Source organism: Augochlora pura, chromosome 10, assembly GCF_028453695.1.
Source record: "Augochlora pura isolate Apur16 chromosome 10, APUR_v2.2.1, whole genome shotgun sequence".
Lineage (NCBI taxonomy): Eukaryota > Metazoa > Arthropoda > Insecta > Hymenoptera > Halictidae > Augochlora > Augochlora pura.
In genome coordinates, this window is record NC_135781.1 from 23,839,313 (window position 1) to 23,860,955 (window position 21,643).

Genomic DNA, 21,643 nt, shown 5'->3' on the forward strand with positions numbered 1-21,643 from the left:
TCTTATATACATCATTTCTACTATGCATGCTCACTCACAATGAGCTAATAATACAGACTGAGGATCCATACAGACATTGCATGGAACGTTTTATTTTGCTTGGGGTCTGAATTACCGACTCTGTAAAAAATACTGTGGTACCATAGCGAACTCTATGTAAATGGGACGGTCAGCTAGTGAACTACGTTTGACTGCAACACAGAAAAGTGTGTATCTGAGGTGGTTAATTTACAGCCTTGCCGGTTTTTAAAAATACATTGCTGTCCCTTTACATCCCTATGAAATTTTGCAACACCCACCCCAGTCACTCGATTTAGAGTAAATTTATGGCGTATTTAGAGCAGATTTAAGGCTATTTAGGACAAATTTAGAGCAAATTTAAGACAGATTTAGAACAGATTTACGGAACTTTTAGGGCAAATTTAGAGTAGATTCAGGGTAGATTTAGAATAGATTTAAGACAGACTGCCTTAAGACTACTCTAAATCTGCCCTAAATCTCTTCTAAATCTTTCATTCTCTTGCGCTAACATTCAGGGCAATGCAATAATTATCTGGAACTTATCCTGTTCAATTTGTCCAAATATTGCCTGCAAACACATACATTCAAAATATATCTTAATATCATTGAACATTGTTCTCAAATTCACTGACATATGTGGTTGAGAATCCTACGAGGTGAAAAGTACAAATCGAATATCGCGCCGCATATTTCGGTTAAGGCACTAGTTCAGCTGTGAACCATCAGTCAATCAGAGCATAGCAAATTGCTGCAGTCTCTCCATTCAAGTGCATCGTTGCCCCCAGATGTTCTTGAATTTAAAGATTACTATATTTCATTGTGTCAAAACTACACCTCTCTCATACCGTGACTATACTATTAGGTTATGTTACTTGTAACGTAAAAAATGATGGTTAATTTATATAAATGAAAAGGAATTTTATTTTGAAAAATGAGTCTCGTTGCATACGGAAGCAGCGGTGAAAGCTCAGACGAAGAAGGGAGCAAATGTGACACAACGGAAGCTAATGAAACTGTAGAAGAAATTGTAATTAAACAAACAAATGACAAGCTGTGTTTACCTGCCCCTAAACATGGTGAAATCGCAGAAGAGATTAGTGAAAATGACGACAAAATACATTTTGATAAATTACCCAAACCGAAAAATATATTTATCGAACCAGAAAATATTATAGAAGATGATTACATTCCTCCGAAAAAGGAGGTAGAATTTAAAGCTGAAAAACCGATTAAAAAGTGTCGTGCCCCAGTTAAAATAACTGTTCCCTCCTTATCTGAAGTATGTATATTAATGATACGATCAAATACTTTAATTTTATGTTTTAATTGTCACAAAATTACTGAGTTCTATATATTACAGTTCAAAGATGTGGAAGAAGAAACTGAAGCAAGGGCCAATAGAATTAGGCCTTCCACTGTAAGTACATATAAATATCGAGTCATTTGGAAAGTGAACATATATTTTTTGATCTTGCATATTATAGCTAAGACTAAAATACACGTTACCGATATGACTTTGAAATGACCTTTAATTTTCAAAATTAAAATTAAATATGTAATTCTGATTCCGTGATTCCAGAAAGGTACCAAACTCTTTGCACTTCTGCCACTACCAAAGGGAGCTGAAGTCAAGGCTACTAATAAGTTAATTCCTAGTATTGTTAATAAAACAAAAATACATCAGATCAAACCTTCGATAACTAAAGATACGAAAGGTTCAGATACAAGTAAAATAATGAAAATCGCTGCAACGAAAAGTTCTATAGGTATAGATTATGATTCAAACTCTGAAGATGAAGATGGGAATACTGTTAGTGGTACTGAATCCAGCACTGACTTTTTTGCTTTGTCAGTCACCGATACTCCTATTATATCTGATGCTTTGATGGATGAATTGAGCTTAAAAAAAGAATCAGATGAAAAAGATCCAGTGCTTAAAAACGATTCAAGTAGTGAGCACTTACCTAATAGTTTTACCAAACCAGCAGAAGCTAGTATTGCCTCCCAGAAGACATTAGTGAGTAATATCATGAATTTACCAAAAGAAGAGATACTACTCAAAAATAAAGCTGAGGTGGGTCCAAAATTACCTATACCAGAGCAAGAATATAATGTTGATACCGAAGGCAATGTGGCTTTTGATGAGAAAGCTATAGAATACCTTTGTGGAAAACGAAGTATAAAGAGAAAAGCAAAAGAAATTGATGAAGCAAGTATTATTGAAATAAATGGCGAAGATATTAAACCAGATGAAAGAGAATGGTTGGTCAAAGCATTAACAGAAGAGCCTGTACAAAGACCTGTTTCCATGATGGGTGGAGTAAATTCGCAATCTAAAAAGAAGCATCAAATTACATATTTAGCACACCAAGCTAAAGCAATGGAAATGGAGTTAAAGAATCAATGGGCACAAAACAGGATGACCAGAAAACAAACACAATCGAAATATGGGTTTTAAATCGTACATATTTGTATAAAAAATATAAATATAATGTCGTTTATTATTGTACAAAAATTAGATTATTTGTTTGAGAAATGTGTTAAAAGTTGGTAGTCCTTTCATAAAACTCTTTCTCTATCGTTTCGTATTCCTTTCGTTTAACTTCGAGCAACGCTTTCGCTTGTAATAGGTTAGGCGGTAAATCGTTATACTGACTAAGACATTGATCGATTTCTGCTAGTTCACCAGACATTTCTAAATACTTCTTGTATTTATTTAAAATTTTCTCAGGATAAAGATCTTCGACTTGCATTTCTGATATATCAGCTTCCAATATCTTTGCAGTTTCTTTATAATCTTTCAATCTTGAACTCAGAAAAACTTGATTGCAATGCCTATCTTCTTCATCCTTTAGACCTTCTTGCACAAGTTCTTCTATGTCATTCACGGCTTCTTGCAAAGTCATAAGTTTCTTTGAAAATTTATTATATTTTCTATAAAGATTATCATACAATAATGCTAACTGTTTTTCCTCTCGCTCTCTATGTGCTTCTTCCACTTTCTTTCTTTCGAAAACTATTTTCAATTCAGTCTTATTAAAGTCAGATAATTTCTCGAATTTTAAGATTGAAGCTACTTTCTGCAGCCCGTCCTTAATGTCATTAGACAAAAATTCTGGTGCTAATTTTAACTTAGATAATAATGGTAAGATTTCTTTCTGAAATGCAATATTTTCATTGGTTTCCTCGGTAATTCCTTTCTGCACGAGCTCAAGTAACGACTGTTCCTCTGATGAAATACTGTTTTCCCGATATTTTAGATTCGAAGCTGTACTGGAGATAGAATCATTTTGTGAGGATGATGGAACCTGTTGTTTAAGTTTCGTTATAAATATCATATAAGATAATTTTCTTATGTAAATTAAAACTCACTTCGCTAATATGATCCATGTCGAATCCGTTATGTTACAATCAGTTATAGTGTTAAAAAATCGGATTTGAAAACTTATTTACACTTTACAATGCGCATGTTTGTGAAGTTAAAACTGTCAAAACACATCCAACGTGAACATAGGTTCAGAACTTTACGATATCAATAGTGATTGTAAGATTCAAACGTAAAGAATATATAGATATTTTGCTGGGTTTTCAGCAGGGATATTTTAGCTTGATATGCCTATAAAGTTATACAGTTAAATTACACATTGTGTATCTAAGATTTTGAATATTTTATGAATCCAAGAATTTCAACGAAGTTTTTCTATTATGTACTCTATGTCGTACGAATAGCGCTCTTTTTGAAGAGTTCCTAAATACACAAATTTTCGGTAGTTTGTCATGCGACGTACATATGTACATGCTTTCTAAGTTCTTTACGAAATATATTATAAAATGTATGTAGTTTTTCAATTTCTGTATAAATCCAGAGCAGTTAATTAAATTTGTCGTATATTATAGGTAACAACTGCTTTTACAAATATAAAGTAACATCCACTTGAAAGCAATTTAATGAAATTCAATGATGACAGCTAAAAATTTTAAGATCGATTTCCACGTTGAGAATGAACGATCATACGAGATGGAATTTTTGTTTTAACTATATTTATCGACCAGAAATGCACATGTGCAGTTTACTAATGACAGAGTTGATGAGAGTATACTTACATAAGTTAATAAGTGTTATGTGTTCACGAATCGTTATTTAAACTGTGATTTTTATCGCCTTCACACGTCATGAAGATTCGCACCTAGATCGAATTCCGGTAACGGCCATCTGAAAACGCGTGACCCTGCACGAATCGTTGTTGCTGTCTTTCGTGTACGCTTACATTGACAGTTATTTGCATTTGTTTCCGATGACGAAAAACTTTAGAAAATCGTGATCTTACGGAGTTATCCGAATTTAAATTAGGCTAGAACAAAGGAAATCGTTGTGACTGCACTGCGTATTTCACGCGTTTCTGTAGAAACGTGTGTTTAAAAGGTGACCGAAAAACTGGTTAGTAACAGCAAAAATGAGCAACGATCAAGGAAGTGAATTGGCTCGAACAGTTGAGGTAAAAACTGCACAACAACATATTTTTCTTTTCTTCGTGCGTTTTAAATACATGTCGGTTTCGCCATACAAATAAACATGTAACTATTAACCCTTTATAGATCACCTTATCTTTTTGCGTCCAGAATAGAATTATGTGACGCGATATTAATAAACATTAAGTGTATGGTATAAATTAACAATTGATTTACAATTTTTATATATTTTATTTCAAGAGAAACAAGTTGTAACTTTGAAATTACAATCGTTGAAGTTAAAATGTTGTATAATTTATAATCATTAATATTTCTTGTTCAAAGTTTTAGTTCCATCATTACAATCCCTTAATATTATAAAACAAATGAGGAAGAAAAATGTGATTGCTGTAAAATGTATTAAATAAGTTATTGTTACAGCTACTATGTGGCATGGAAGTTGCAAAACTAAATAATCACTACATAAATTTATTATGTAAATGTATGTATGAGTAAAAGAATAGTTACTATATGATGAATCTGTACTATTAAAAATAAATAGTTGTAATAATTGCAAGAATTTATCTCTACTTATCCTGTTAGAAATATCAAATAATATTAAAAAAGTATAGATATGTATGTAATTTCAAAGTTACACTGCATTACAGAGGATTAAATATGATTGAATTTTGGTAATTTAAATCTTATATACTAATTAGTAATATCTAAATAGAATGAGTTCATTTGAAGAATAAATTTTTATTGATAAAGAATTAATATTCCATGTTAACACATACTTACATATTTTAAATAAAAAAATAATTCTTTTATTGCAGTTATCTTCAAATGACATTGAGAAGTTAGAGGAAGCAAAATTAATGGCAAAGTTCCCAAATACTGGTCGTCCCATCAGTGGACATTCAGCGTTCCTACAGAAGAGGCTAGCTAAAGGGGTAAACATACAAACCTTATATATTTCACTGTAGTTTTTTTTTCAGGTTTATTTACAAATTGAGATGTTGAACAATAATATTATTACTTAAGGAATTTATTAATAGAGTAGTAGTACTTGCGTTTGATTTGAGAAATGAAAATATATGGTAATTGTTACTGTGTAAAATCATTCTTTTGGTAAAAAAAACTAGCAATTCATAAAATTTGTAGCTAACATAAGATAATATTGACGATATATCTATTGCCCATGTCTTGTGCATTTTTGTGTCATTGACAACAGTTGACAATATTCAGTATGATACACTGTTAAGTCTAATAAAAAATTGTTAATAAAATACTAGGTTAATTGACAGTTTGTATAAAATCTGTAAAACACTTTCAGCAAAAATATTTTGATTCTGGGGATTATCAAATGGCAAAACAAAAATATACAGCTAAACCAAAGCCAGCTGGTGTTTTGCCAACAGGTGATGCTATACCTACACCGGAAACTGTACCACAACGAAAAACATCTATAATCCAACAAAAATTTAATACTTCGAGTACTTCATAAGTATTTTGTAAGATTTCTTAAAGTATTGCAACTCCAGTGATACAATGCGATTGTATGCAATCTGAATTTGAAACAATCCAATGTCTTTATATTTGATAGATGGTATTATGTTAAAAAGATTAGTTTTTGTAATGTTACTTAGATGCTTGTCCAATGATCAGAATTGAGTGTAACAATTTTCTGTTCGCAGTCATATGTATAAAATTTTTAATATTACATGTGCCATAAGAGCACTTTTTGAAAGTTCTTTTTAAGGTACTTGGAAAAAAGAATGGAAGTAATTTATAACTTATAACTTTGCATTATGTACTAAACACTTATGTTCTAAATTTTCATTAAATATGGGAGTGTCTGCATATGAATAACACTCACCCGTCGTTTAATTATTTCAATTACTTTCCTAGGCAGCAATAAATTTGGATTTTAGATTCAGGAATGCACGAAAGTAGGGTTTCAAAAGTTTTTTGTATAAATAAGCAATGACGCTAAGTATTTAGGAGTACAAGGCAAACTACAATTGGTAAGATGGGATTATGATGTAAATGTAACCACTTGTATATGCAATAGAGATTCAGGATAAGATATTTTACAGATCTGCATTTCCAAAGTTGCTGTGATGTGCTTAGTAAGACTATTTTCTTATAAGATGTCAGGTTGTCATAAGAATGTGTATGTAGCATAAAACAATCTTAAATATAGCAGTTGTTTTGGTTATTGTAAACTATATTAGTAATATATTGCTATTTAAACTTAATAATATTTATTCAGTTACCCATCCGTTATTACAATAATGAAATAAAAGAAACAAGGAAAAAATACTTATAAAGTAAGCTTCTACATATTATAGACTTCCACTACTTATTTTTATTATATACATATTACTCGGTGTTGAAGTATGTAGAAAATATAATAAATTTATTTTTTTGTATGAATAACAATCTTGAGTATTTAATAATCTGTTCACTTGTATTTGAGAACTTAATATATTCGAAAATAACAGAAGTGCACTTATGAATAAAAAGATTTGAAACAGAACAAACTTGCATGTATAATTTTTATTATAACATCACCAATGACTTTAGATTGTATTATACATATTATTTAAGTAGTGTGTTTGTTGTCACATTAATACTTAAATATAGTAACATCAGAAAAAAGTATGTGCACATTATCCTTAATTCATAACTTGCAGAACAAAGTTTCACTGCCTTAGTTCATGAAAAATATTATGTATTGTTTAAACTAGTTTACTCACATATTAATAAAATATCTTTAGTCAAGCAAAAGATTAATAATTCTATTTATCTATTTTCTTCAACATAAATTATTTAACATACGTATGATTTAAGTAATATTTCCCATTGATGCATTAAATATACTATTTTTTTTATAAAAGTGTAAGTGTAAATAGTATAATAGTACTTAATATACATTAATCCTATTGAATACTAATATTTATATATTATTTGTACTTATACACACAGAGGCACTTATCTATTATCATGTTGCGAAATTTTCTAAATTTCACATACATTTTCTTAATTTTCTATTAAAATTTTAACGAAAGATAATTGAAGAGGCTTTTATTGTCAGTAAAACTGATATATTAGTAACAAAGTACTTTCTACTAACAAATTGTATTTTTTTATTATATTAAAAGATATATCAAATTCTTTTCATCATATATGTGTAGAGGATATATTTTCAAATATATCCAATATGATACATATCATATATACGGCCAATTATTAAAAAATAATTTACACATACTTCTCAGTTGAATATAACAATAAAGTTTCTTATAAAATATACAATTATATATACCCCATATTAATTTCTTTACATCGAAATATAGACTAATTAGGACTGTGCTATTTGATGCAAAAACGTAATTCAATTTGGTGCTTCAAATATTAATTATTGAGAAATGTGAAAAGTAAATTGCCGTAAAAGTACGTTTTCTTCTTCGTTTTTTTAATTTGTATAATATCACAATTACTTTAAGTATTAAAGCGTTTTATATAGGCTGATTGGCAGTTGCTTCAATATGTATTTTCGTGATAATATTGGAACTTTTTTTGACGGACATTTAGCACGTTTTTTTATGTAACATATTTACTTGTACATATCTTCTATCAGGCCTTCGTACATTTTGTGAATAACGTTCCTCTTAACTTTAAGGGTTGGCCCCAATTCGCCAGTTGGTACTGAAAAATCGTGTGGCAAAATTTGGAATTTCTGAACCCTTTGTGCATTACTTATAACTTTTGTGTTTGCTCTTTTAATTGCCTTCTCAATTTCAGCATATACCTGAAAAAAATATTTTGATAAAATATAAACTGTAATGTTATTGTCGGATACAATTTTTTGTTATGTTAACCAATAGACGATTCTATTAAATCTCAATATGTTAAACAATAACTCAAAAGTCAATTTTCCTTTCATTTTCAACATTACGAATTTTGTCTGTTTATTTGTAAAAACCACACGAATATTTCTTGCAAGACATTTCCTCCAAACAGAAAGTTAGCTTTAAACAATGTAATTAATGAATTGTAACGATCAACTTACAAGAGGGTCACGAGTTTGTATTACTTCAGTAACTGTTGTTGCCTTGCTTCCAATAGACTGCAACCATTTCAGTGTATCTGGGGTAAATTCATCTTTTGGTGCACCAGTTTCATTGTTCATTTCAGTCTGAAAATGTTTAATAAATTGTTAGAAATAATGCTCATATAATTAACAATAATATAATCACAAAGGTGTTACCTTTAGAGTAACCAACGTAGTAAGGTATTTTCGTTTGTCGCCAATTAATAAGACATTGCTCAGTGCAGGTAATTCAGCTAATACTAATTGTTCTATGTGAACAGGAGGTATATTCTCACCACCAGCAGTGATAATCAATTCCTTGATTCTTCCTAAAATTGAATGAAATGATTATATTTTTGGAACACTATCAATTGATTTAAAATAACATACAATATCTACATTGTATTTCAAAGAAACTCACCTGTCACATATAAAAATCCGTCTGAGTCTTCCTTTCCTAAATCACCAGTATGCAACCATCCATCTTCATCAAATACTTCCGCAGTTTTCTCTGGTTCATTTAAGTATCCCATAAACACGTGTCTGCCACTCATACAAATTTCCCCTTCACCAGTACTATCTTGATTATCCAATTTTGTGGCAAACCCATCCAGTGTTGGGCCAACAGCACCAAGTCTACATATATATATGTATAAAGATATTATGAAGCACCATGCTTTTATGTCAGTATTATGCTAGAGTGGTGAAAGTGATCAATTTCTTAAAAACTTTTCAAGAAGTAAAGTGGTAAATTTTACCTGCAACGATCATTTGTACTTAAAGTATGTGCGCCACCGCATTCTGACATTCCATATGCTTCCAATATAACAATATCCAAACTTAGGAAATACTGTTTAATTTCAGTACTTAAAGGTGCAGCTGCAGTGACACATACGCCACATCTATCTAGTCCAAGTGCCGCTTTCACTTTGCTAAAAATTAACCATTTAGCGATCAAGTAGCCCCAGTGCTTAAAATCGTTGCCTTTCAGTTTATTCAGATTGTAATAAAGGCCTTGTGCTTTTGCCCAAGAAGCAATCCAAGTTTTTATTATGCCATTGTTCCGTGCGACTGCTTGCATTCTTTCATAAATTTTTTCCCATACTCTGGGCACGCCAACGAAAACAGTAGGTCGCGCTACGACTAAGGTCTCGACTAGGGTACCCTTCAGTGCATTCTTGTCGGCAAAGTACAACGTGCCTGCGATTGTCATGCAGCAAAAAATATCAATAACCTGAAATTATCATGATTTGCATGTTTATACTGAATTGAAATTTGTTTCTATTTTAAACATAATGCTTACCTGTGCTGCAACGTGAGATAATGGTAGATAGCTAATTAAGACTTCTGTGCTACTCTCAAATTTACAAGCATCAATCAAATTTTTTGCATCATATATTAAGTTGTCATGATTCAGCATCACAGCTTTTGGGTTTCCAACTGTACCGGACTATAAGCAGAATATGAGTTGATTAACTTTATTATTAATTAAACTTTTTTTTAGTCAAATAAATTTGAACTTTCATACCGTGTAAACGAGAGTACAACATTCGTTGATGCCGATAGTTTTTAGAACTGCGTTCAATTTATCATCAGACTCTGCCTCTCCCATTTTGATCACATCGTTCCACTACAATAGATAAATTTTATAACGAAGTTCTGCAAATGATTGTATATTATAAAATTAATTACTAACACTTAAGACATCCTTGTCTTCAGATTCTCCCTCGTACATGATAATTGCTTTCAATAAAGGTAGGTCTTTCTTTATTTTCTGTATCTTCTCCAGCTGTTTTGTATCTTCAACAACTATTATATTCGCTCGGCTGTTCTCGGCACAAAAATGACACGCTTCTGGAGAGTTTGTTGTGTAGACTCCAACAGCGAAACCTCTAAAAACGTAGTAAACGAGAGTATTATTTTATATTACCTTTTAGTATAAATTTCGATAAAATTGTATTTACCCTGCATAAATTGCAGCAATATCTGAGATAATCCACTCTGGACTATTAAATCCTATAATACAAACGCCATGATAACGTTCCAGACCCAGTTTTAGAAAAGCTTTTGCTACAGTTCTCACTTGGCTCTCGTATTCCCTAAAATAAAAAATCCAACAAATAAATAAATTCCAGTTACCATTTTATGCTTTCATAGGAGAATTTCAAAAAACAAAAATCAAATATTTATTCCAATAGAGCATGTTAAATCAACCAAAAGGCTTGGACCACTTTCAAAAATCAAGTAGGATACGCACTTGTAAGTGTACGTCTTTCTTTTTCCATCAGCATCGGGTCTCGTTACGAATGCAGTTTGATGACCTTGTGTGTTTGCTATCCTTGTTAATAATCCAGGGACCGACATCGGTGGTACCGATTTAATGCCCTCGCCATTTAATTTGATTTTCACGCGTCCATTCGGTAGCGTTGCGACCGTTGAATCCGCTGACAAGATCTGATCCGGACCTGCAGCAACAAGTGCAAAGTTAAAATAGTATGTAACACACTCCGATAGAAATGCTATTCTTAAATAAAACATTTTGCGAGTACATACCATCGAGACCGGTAACGCTGTGATTTGCATGATAGCTACTCTTTTCCATCTTATCCTAACAGAATTAATCGTTGAAAAATGAATTAATAAAACAATTCTCTTATTTTTCAACTTTTATTGATTTTCCAAGTTTCTATCGAAATTATTTTACCTTATCGTTCAACGCGAATCCTTTTACCGCCCCGTTCGATTGAATCGGCTGCACAGTTGTCATGTTTTCTGAAACAATAAATAATTATCACATCAATATTAATGAAATTATTAATCACCGAAAATACCAAATATATCTTTTAAAATTTTCATTACAGGCTCAGATAAAAAAGTGACGTTCTTTAATATTACTTTTATACGAAGTAATAGCAACATTTTAAAAAAGTATTTCGTTTATTGTAGAATGAATTCATGAAAAATTCAAATACAAATCCACGTATGTATAAATTTCCACGATTCTATTAAATCGAAGAAATGTTTGATTCGTCGTTATATTCTGACGATTCATCTTTAGAAAATGTTAAAGGTCATCGATGATATTTTGCTCGTATGCCGATAACAGTGAATCAAATCTTATTTTGGCTACACAGATAATTGATTTCTGATTATAGAAGTGACAAGCTTTTACCGAAACGCGGAAAACAACAACATGTTGCCCACTATCCACATACAATACAATAACGTACCGTCTCTTTCGATGCATATGTATAATGAACTGCAGACTCTATTATTTATTTGGTCTAGTGAACTGCGGAAATGCGATAAAAAAAGAAATATTCCAAGGAAATCGGATAAGATTAAAGATCAAGTGGTAATTGTGGGAAAACTTCTGATGGATCCGTGTAGATAACCGATCATTGAAAGGTAGAGTCAAGTTTTTTTTTCTAGGCAATTGAACTTTGTAATTCATGTCATTTGTAATTCATAGTTTTTCAACATTTCTGTCATAGTATCACTTTCTGACTACACAACCAAGAACATTTAAATGATACTGTTCGAATGATCGATGGAGAAGCGAATGGACTGTTAGTAATCTCTCACGTTAGTGAAATATTTTAAATTTAAGAAATTATTCAAGTTAATAAGATATTCCAAGTCGTCGAGATAAGATCCCAACCTGTTCGTGAAGAATGTTTCCAAAATAAGTGTAGACGACGATATTGTAAGCTATTTTGCAATGTTTTCTAAATCAGAAAGCGACTATCTCAATGGAGAGTCGTTTATTATCAACGGTGTTTTGAATATATTACGTATCGTTTCTCCTTTTCTGTGCTTCCTTTTTTGTCTTAACACTGGTCCGCGTGTATCAGGCGATGCACGGGCAAAGTGCACATGCTATACATCACCATTTACGGGCGTTCGCGAGTCTCTTACGTAAAGTATCGATAAATCATTCGAACAAACGCTGAATTTCGAAAAATGGAGGGACTTTGTTTGGGACCGACCCTGCCTGTGGTTGCCCCAGGGTCGTCGATCGTGGATCTCGAGTCGTGAAATCATCACGCGCGAATAGATCACTGCCTGCTGTTAGCTAGGCTTCGTATCGAGCACGTCCAACCGACGATATCGATACAACAACACTGGAAACGTTTATTGTTCCGAATCGTTGACATGGATGATATTTGCTGCGCGTGTTACCGGTCAACGTCAACATAGAGCCCGCAATCCAATGAAACCGATCGATTTCAATTAGACAATTGATTTGCGTGCGACAGACCAGCTAGAATCTTTGAAACAGTCGGCGAAAGATCGGCGACAACTCGCTATTTCGTTGAACCTTTATCCGAACATGCGATTAGTAATATCGAGTGCATTTCCGAGGCCGCTGATAACGAAACATAAAGCATTGAATTCACTACATAGTGGATTCAATGCGCATATACGTAATGGAAGTATGTACTTCTCACCAATAATTGAGTGCTAACGATACTAGCACAGTCAAAATATAAAATGTAATAATAAAACTATGGTTTTCGAACGTTTCGAAAAAGTGCTGGCATGTTCGAATAATAATGTTCAGAAATCATTTAATAGTGAAATAATGTCTTGTTTGTGTTCTTTACTCCATCAAGAGAATTGATAACCTGATCAAATGATTTCATTAATCGTTCCTCATTTCGTGTAAATTTTATATTTTAACCACCAAGGATCACTTTTTACAATTCTTACAATTTAAAGTAGAGCTTAAAAATCTAAAGTTCAGTGCTATGTCACACAAATCGAATACTTTGTTGCAACTAATGTCGTATAGGTAAAGATTTTTTCAGCGGAATATAGAGACTTAGGAATCCTTTGAAATTGCCGCCCCGCGAATACTAGCACGCGTCTCTAACATAGTCACGTTTGCTATAGCATCTATGTACTTATACTTACGACTTACACCCGGAAGACCAACTTGTTTATTTATTCAATGACTATCACGCCACTGTTGTACATATAATGAATCTTGTTGAATAATTTCGTCGCGTTGGGCCGACCGTAGCTGTGGTAATATGTAGGTCAGGAAAAAATGATTTATTTCTAAACTGATAGACACAAATGACCCGGTTCATTAAATTGAAAAGCATATTTTCAAATTCTCTTGTATTTGAAATCAGTAAAATAGCGAGCACTTTCACGCATTTGCAATCTATTTCCGAAAATATAAACTACGTTTTAATTTGTAATTTTAATTAATAACTCGCCAATAAAGGATCGACAGAACTTCATGAAAATAATCTGAATTGATTGGACAATATTCGAGATTTAAAAAGCCGCGACTAAATTTGTGGGAAATCGAAGGAATTTGAAATTCCTTTTGTTCACCATTGAATAAATTCGTTATTTATTTAACAATGTTCTACATTTCATGGCGAAGAGAAATTTATATCGTAGATCGAGAATAATTTACGACAAATTATTTAGCCGAAAATTCTGAAACATTAATGAAGTAGTCGCGGATCAGCAACGAGTGTTAATTCGTTGATTGCTGCAAACGTTTTCGCGCGTTTCTGATAGAAATTCGTGCAACAACAAAAAAGTGTAATGCGTAGTTATTAAATTATTAACGTTAGATTGGCCGAACGAATGTGTTCTTGACAGTGCCATCTTCCCAGAAGCGAATATCTGCGTTGAAAGCGATGCTACCTCGGAGCACTTTTGATATTCGGATAGCAAATGTTTAGCTTGAGGGATGAGCCGTTCGGTGTAATTAAATTAGTGGAATTACCTTTAAAAAGTAGAATAACCATCTTGGCGGCTTTCGAGGTAGCGCGTTAGGATTCCACGAGCGAAACGAAACTGACGGACTCGCCAAAATCAATAATAGAACATCACACCACCTTTCGGCGGCACATTCAAACGTAGAATGGATATTTCATTCGTTTGCACTTGCATTTGTCTCCCTGAGAACCGTGGAAACAAACTGGGGTGCTAGATGCACTTGCGGCAGCGTAGAATCTATTTTCTGCACAGACAGTACCTCACCGGCAGATCTCTTATCCATTATTCGAAGCTTAAAAGGGAGACGTTTACTGCACGACTTGCTAGTTAGAGATGGTTGATTAACAATAATATTAGAATTAAAATTATTGTCATCTTTTATTCACGAGTTCGATATTTCGTTTCGACAACAGCGAACACTAAGATCTCTACAGCACAGAAGTATTTAGTTGACTCTCCGAATAATTAGAACGACGCTATTTTGTATTTCGGATTATATAATCGCACGTTGTTCTAGAATCTAGACTTTAAAGTTTAAATAACCAGTGCAGGCGCGCTATCTGTTAATCGATAGCGTCGGTAAAGAAATTTCTTAAAAACTGCTGGACGAGTAGTAAAGTTTCGATTTTAGGGAAACATCTCTGGTAATTTTTAAGTGTTAAATTTTTTTTAACACGTGCTTAAAATATTCTCCATTCTTGTATAATGAGAGTACTGCCTATAGATTCTAAAGTTATTTATTACTTAGTTTATATATTTTATCAAAATATTGCTTCTTCTCTTGCTGAAGATACTGAATAATTTTCAGAACTGTTTTTAAACACAATGTGACAGGTACGCGATCATGGCGAAGAAATATAAGCGTATTTATCAATCGCCAATTAAACAGAGAAACATATTGTTGTCAGAAGTTAAACGGTGTCGTAATCAAAACAATTTTTGCTTAGAAAACCTTGGTTCGAATATCAATAAGAATTTTAAGAATTTTTCAGACACAAAACAAGTGAACAAATTTGTATTATAAATCATGGTATTATAAAGCGTGTAGGTATAACAAGATAGTAAATCAAAGAGTTCGATAACGTCAAACAGAAAATGATCATCGTTATTTCAGTAACTATGAAACAAAAAATTCGAGTTTCTCGTATTGTTTAGGCGAATAAAACCCGGTGTCCGATCACAACAATAATTTGAACGAGAATCGGGGGAAGTTTGTTTACGGAAACCTTGCACGACCCAAGGTTCATTGTAATGAGCCGAAACTGCAGCCTGTTGACTTCGCAAAACGTGCTATGCAACACATGAGTACTTGCATAATCGCCCCTCGGTTGCAGATAGTAGCGCGAGAGCCGTGTTGCAGAAACTATAGAAGTTGTACAAACTGTACAAAAGCGACCAGAATTTTTATGGTACACGATAGGATGGTAATAAATCACCATCCAAACTTTAAACCGTCAAGCACATGCGAACTGTGCTGCGTTAGATATTTAGATGACAAACAAAAAACAAAACACTATAACGATTTCCTTTGTAGTATTGCATAACGCCATAGCGAGCTATGTAGCTGATGACTATCTGCTTACATGACGAAAGCGAATTTTAATATTTCATTAGATTGAAAAAACCTGGAATGAAACGAATCATAGCGGTCGAGTCGCATGGTTTCATACGGCAGGTATGCACGTCATTGGACCCACAGCTGGAAAAAAAAATGCTGACGGAGGATGCATATGCAAATTATGCAATTTGAAACAGTGTACGGCAAGGTCAATTATGTGACATCATAAATATTATTTGACATCGCGAAACAATTACGGAGCAAAAGAACATTGGTCAAGACCGCCTCGTGGCGTCTAATAATTACAATAAATTCGCATTCAATAAGCTTATGTTCACTTATAATCCTTTTTTATCCATTTCTTGCCATTATACTTTTTAAGGTATTCCTGGACACCTTAGTTTTTCTATAGTAGATTTTAATGAGCACATAAAGTCAGTTTTTATGAAGGAATATTTGACGTATTAGTAAAAACGCAAGTAACTCTAGGCGGTTACTATTTCGGGGCTGACAAACATGTTGATGTTATTGGTGACTTGTTTTTCAGTAGCCATCCAGAGCTCGTAGTAGAAGATTGTAGGTTTTAGTATTTCTTGGATAATTGACTACACGCATTGAAATTTGAATTTAATTGAATCAAATAATTTAATTGTAAGTAAATTTGTTATGTATTTTTGCGTGGCCATAAAAATATCAAGAATGTTCTTTTGTAACGTAAATTGAATATATGTACATGTAATATATGCACATTATGTATTTTACGTTGTGCACATCCATTAATTGTTACGAAGGAGTTGCCAATATAACTGTTTATAGTGGATGCGACCATCGTTTTTGCTAAATTCACTTTTTCTAATACTTTTCTTCCGAAAAATCTGTTTTATATTCCCTGAACCATACGATAATCAATTGACACGACGAAATAATTACATCAATTTTGATTTCTTCTTTTGTAACAATCATTGCAAGTAAAAGAACAACAAACTAAAAACTCTATTTCAGTTAATAGATAAAGTGTTAATAGTTGGTATGCCGGAATTTAGGAATGCAATTATACATATTAAATATTGTTTACTTTTTTTTTTGACTCTTTTGAATGCTTTTAGCCTTGAAATAATCTTAACTTACCGAAACGTAAGAATAATTAGCATAGTAATTTTTGACGCAGGAAGTAGTAGCAATATCGTTTGTGAACCAATATTAAATTCCTTGTCAATTACGTATTCTAATGATACCATTTTGTATGTGTTACTTTAAAGAATATTTGCAACGCCTTTCGCAGTGTTAAAATTAATTAGGTCGTATCGATTAAGTTAACATCCACGTGTTACAATTTAAATATAGCTTTTTCGATTGTGCAAAGTGTAAAATCTTGGATAATAAACACGGATACCAGAAGCCAATAAACAAGAAGTAAGAAATGTTATCAGAACTTTGCGACTCGTTTTGGTTAAAAATATATGACCCATTCAAAATCCGTGTGTTTCGAGGTCAAAAGCGATAGGTGTGGTTGCGATTATACGGTGTTTATGTTTAAACAATGTTTTGCAAAAGATTCGGGATTGATATATATATGCAGAGTTAAGAATAATGTGTTTTCGCTGACATTGTCGTAGCAGACATTTCTTCTATTGTAATTTTCTTCCTCCGTGTTCTGTTGAAGATGGTACCGTTAAACGCCGCGCCGGTGATTCGTTTGAACGCGAAAAGTGGGTCTATGCGCTCGAATAATTTGCTTTATGGAATTACCGAACCAAGTCCAGTTACTGGTATCGACGTGTTGCCGACGTACTAAATAAAGAACTTCCGATAAATCGGTAAAATATCCAACAAAGACATTGAAACTATTTTCCAAATTTATAATAGTCTCATTGACCAACGATATTCCTGGTATTTGTATGACCATGTATGAATAATAGCGTAATGAATTCTGAATTTATATTAGCAAACAGTAGTAGCCACATAATAGGAGTAAAGCTACACGTAAAAACGTTAAGTTCAGTGCTCAGTAAAGAATAGTAAAACGTAATGGATAATAAATGTTGCAAAAATAGTAGTCTTTGCAAGAGAATAATATTAATGTGAAATATTTTTATCGAAATTGATTATTGAAGTTTTCCTGCATCCATTGCAAGAAACTAGAATTGTTATAAATTGTGTAATTAAACGCATCGAATTGTGTATATGCGCTAACATATTGACGTATAAGATGATGTAAATAAAGAGAACTTGTACATTGTTATTAATATAATTTCCAATGGCATCGTAATGGCCGGAAGCCAATTAAATGGTTTTTCATTTATGAAAATTGCTTGGAACTCGGTTCGAAGTCTGGACGGAAAACTTTTTTTCCGTGATAAGTACACCAACTCGCGCATATTTTACAAACATTTTCTTTTCACTTCCGCGTTCAACGTAAGTGTATGTCAGTGATTTACAATATATTATCAGTGAAAAATGTTGCCTTCTATACCGTTTAGAGTCAGTAGAATTGACTTGTAACCATGCCATGTGCATTGACACTACAATCTATAGCTATTAGACTGTTGTTTTACTAAAAGCTTGCATTTATTACTTAAAGTAACATTTTGAATATTTTATTCCGCATTTTTTTTAAACACCTAACATAGAAATTTCTGCTATTTACTATGCCACGAGGACGAGTAACACTTATATCGATCGCAAACAATGATCTATGATTTGCATTGCAACGAAGCGTGACTATACATACGGGGATGAGGACAGTAATTTCTATAATACTATAATTGATAGTAATATGAGATTTCTTACAAAATATCATTTTATTTAGTCTGAAAAATCATTTGAGCCAGCGAAGTTCGAAGTCATTAGAAAGCTCCAAACGATAAAACATATTCTTATAAATATCACAATTAATGCCGGGTGGTGGTAACATGTTTGAACAGACATTGTTAAAATTAGTACACAGTGTTTACACAGACTTCATATTAGTACAGTGATAGCTACGAAATAGCGCGATACAAATGAAATGGAACGTTAGTGGAATCACGCGACAGAAGGTAATGACATAGCAGGACATGTTAACGAAGCATTCAATTAAATATTGAATATTCAAGTCATTGCATTAGACGTAATAGGTGTATATGTACAATTACCCAGCATCCTGACAATGATACTATTTCAAGTTTACTTTGCATAATTAGTGCTTCTACAGGTATTACATCATGAACAATAAAAACAACACGACGAATCATGTTTGTTTGTTTTAGGAAATGCGTTGTTGTGTCATGATTGATCAATATCCCCTTATTAAAACTTACGTATCATGATTATTTTCATTCGTAAGAGTAGATCTAATCACGCATAACAGGTATTATCGTACACGAGAATAATGAATTTTCGATGTACTCGTATCTTTGTTTGTGATTAAAAAAAATTGTCATTGACTACCGTTTACTACATAAACTTGTTCGCATGTATATCTAAATATACAATTTCTGCGATAATGTTACTGCATATATTATTTACACGTGTATTGAAATGAGGTAAATAAAATTAAAATGTGACCAAGTTTCGTTAAATGGAAAACGTAAAATGTAAACGTATTCAACCTAGTTAACAATTTTAATCATGATGGTATTTTAAAACGATTGTAAATAGATATCTAAACATAAGCCGGAGCACAAAAATATGAATGGTGATAACGTTACTGATGAACAGCTGTAGCGTTGAAGATGGAGTATTAGATTATGAACCATCCACTCGATAACAGATTGCATTAAGATAGGGAAAAATATGAACATGCATCGATAACATATAATAACGGTAATTTACATTTCTGATAAATCACATCGCGTAATATTAACCCCTTGCCGTACTTTAACGAGTCAGACTAGTGACGGAGATTTCTAGTAATAAGCTATTAGGTATGAATATTCACCCGTTCCTTTAACTAGGAATAAAATTTTATTCTCTCGTTACCAATATTTAAACATTCAAGTAGATATAAGCGCACGATAAATATAAAATTTCCTTTTTCATCTAAGAAATTAGTGCGATCGGAGGAATTCTAATCATATAACTTCTAAAGAAAATGGCAGGGCAAGGGGTTAATTCAGAGTTCAGTAAATATACATATTTGAGAATTAGTTGTCTACAGGAACCTTTTACTCAAGTTCATTTATTTAATTTCATTATTTTTAGTACTAATGTCATACATATAGTAAACAGTTGGTCACGTAAAAACTCGGACACTTCGCGGATCGTTAATACTAACCCCTTAAGAAAATTACAATTACAATGTCAAGCATGTTGACACGACCACTGTCAAATAAATAAGTAAATAAAAGCTGAAAGCAGGAAAGTGACGTTCATTACAGAAAAAACTATATTCTGATATCGTCACTAGTTATCTGTAACGAAATTGACGATTATACTTGGTACCAGTTCGCTGATTAATTTCACTGGACCGAACAGTTTGCATCGAAAGAAAGTCGACGTAGCAGCTCTCGTTCGACCGAAAAAGAAAAGTTGAAGACCGAGCACGTGTTGACCGTGAACGTGAACACGTTGCGTTCAGCAACCCATCCACGGACAGCGAATATCTCTCATTTTCTACTACATACGATATGCTTGATTCAAAGTAAACGATAGTAATATCTAGCAGATGAAATCATTGAATTTTTTCATTGACGTTGTGCGGTACGATTGGTCCGTTCCCGTTGTCGATTCGAACATCCGATTCCGGGTTACCGTTCGCGCTAATCGTCTGACGTAGTTACATTTTTGCTTCTACAACGAGAACGATCATTTACAATCTAGTATACAATATACAAGATTGCGTCTGCGTGAAATTTATGAAACAACGCGCATGGTAAACGCCATGTATTGGTTCGAGAATTTATAATTCTCAAGATAAGGCGATATCGGCGCGGATCCTCCGCAAAGTGGGGAACGAGCATACAACCCGTTACCGACGATCACGCCACATCGGAATCCGCTCAGTGTTTTGAAATCAGTGCCGTATTCACGACTTACAAATCCTCATCGTTTGCTCGTCTAACAGTATCGCTTGACAATAAAGTTATTGTTAAATTAGGAAAAACAACAAAAAATGGGACATGAGAATATGCAAATGACGGGTCGACCAAGACGACGTGCAAATATTTGCAGGCTCACCCTTTCTCGAGTTTCTTTTTCCGATTCTACGTTTTTCTTCTCTTTAATGTCTTCTAAAAAATGATGTATCTCGTAAGGTAGATCGCGAAATTGTTCAGAGTCGTAGCAACTTTTGAAGGGCACGTACCTGATGTGACGTTCGTTGAATCTCAATGTTACGGTGACCACGAAGGAATGAACGAAATGATGAGGCAACGAACCGATGAACGAACGAACCAATTGAAAAACAAACGAACGAACAATTCACGTTGACTCTGTACCTTCCGCTCCTTCCGGCCGACAACTTCCACGCGACACGAACGTTCTTGCGATACTGACAGGGACACGCCGTCTCCGCCGTGATAATCCACGCTCGCCTCGCGATCTACTCGGATCTACACGGACACGGAACGACGGAACACTGCCGCTATTCCGTGAGTTTGTGAGTCTCGATCCCGGAGCCCCTTTGTCCGTGAGCATGTGGCGGGGACCGGCTGGTCGTACGAGTTGCCGGTCGCTTAACTCTGACTTTTTTTCGAATGATTAACAGAAGATATCCATTAATCGGATAAACAGAACTATTTAATAAAATATGCATTTATCGATGCGTATTGCAAAACTTTAAATTATCGTTA

At 33.3% G+C, this 21,643-nt stretch overlaps 4 protein-coding genes across 7 annotated transcripts; 2 read left to right on the forward strand and 2 right to left on the reverse strand.

The window, feature by feature from the left end:
• The first annotated feature begins 860 nt into the window (after window positions 1–860).
• On the forward strand, window positions 861–2,562 carry LOC144476446 (proline-rich protein PRCC). The gene is made up of 3 exons (XM_078193391.1): window positions 861–1,300; window positions 1,382–1,438; window positions 1,601–2,562. Exons 1-3 carry the CDS (start codon window positions 953–955, stop codon window positions 2,477–2,479), a joined length of 1,284 nt encoding a protein of 427 aa, XP_078049517.1. The 5' UTR covers window positions 861–952; the 3' UTR covers window positions 2,480–2,562.
• LOC144476448 (uncharacterized) lies at window positions 2,562–4,224 on the reverse strand. The gene is made up of 3 exons (XM_078193394.1): window positions 4,126–4,224; window positions 3,394–3,637; window positions 2,562–3,329 (listed from the first exon to the last, which is right to left on the reverse strand). Exons 2-3 carry the CDS (start codon window positions 3,409–3,411, stop codon window positions 2,562–2,564), a joined length of 786 nt encoding a protein of 261 aa, XP_078049520.1. The 5' UTR covers window positions 3,412–3,637; window positions 4,126–4,224.
• On the forward strand, window positions 3,814–8,177 carry Endos (endosulfine alpha). Its single transcript, XM_078193395.1, has 3 exons — window positions 3,814–4,517; window positions 5,307–5,423; window positions 5,807–8,177. Exons 1-3 carry the CDS (start codon window positions 4,476–4,478, stop codon window positions 5,975–5,977), a joined length of 330 nt encoding a protein of 109 aa, XP_078049521.1. The 5' UTR covers window positions 3,814–4,475; the 3' UTR covers window positions 5,978–8,177.
• On the reverse strand, window positions 6,721–21,503 carry Bgm (acyl-CoA synthetase bubblegum family member 1). 4 transcript variants are annotated; one of them, XM_078193387.1, is made up of 13 exons: window positions 21,290–21,503; window positions 11,274–11,341; window positions 11,123–11,177; window positions 10,827–11,034; window positions 10,534–10,668; window positions 10,266–10,461; window positions 10,098–10,199; window positions 9,873–10,019; window positions 9,328–9,803; window positions 8,991–9,205; window positions 8,747–8,898; window positions 8,549–8,674; window positions 6,721–8,287 (listed from the first exon to the last, which is right to left on the reverse strand). In XM_078193387.1, exons 1-13 carry the CDS (start codon window positions 21,486–21,488, stop codon window positions 8,093–8,095), a joined length of 2,274 nt encoding a protein of 757 aa, XP_078049513.1. In that variant the 5' UTR covers window positions 21,489–21,503; the 3' UTR covers window positions 6,721–8,092. The 4 variants fall into 4 exon arrangements, with proteins under 4 accessions (XP_078049513.1, XP_078049515.1, XP_078049516.1 ...); XM_078193389.1 differs by having other exon boundaries at window positions 21,157–21,351; XM_078193390.1 differs by lacking the exon at window positions 21,290–21,503 and adding an exon at window positions 21,030–21,052.
• Between the last annotated feature and the right edge of the window lie 140 nt (window positions 21,504–21,643).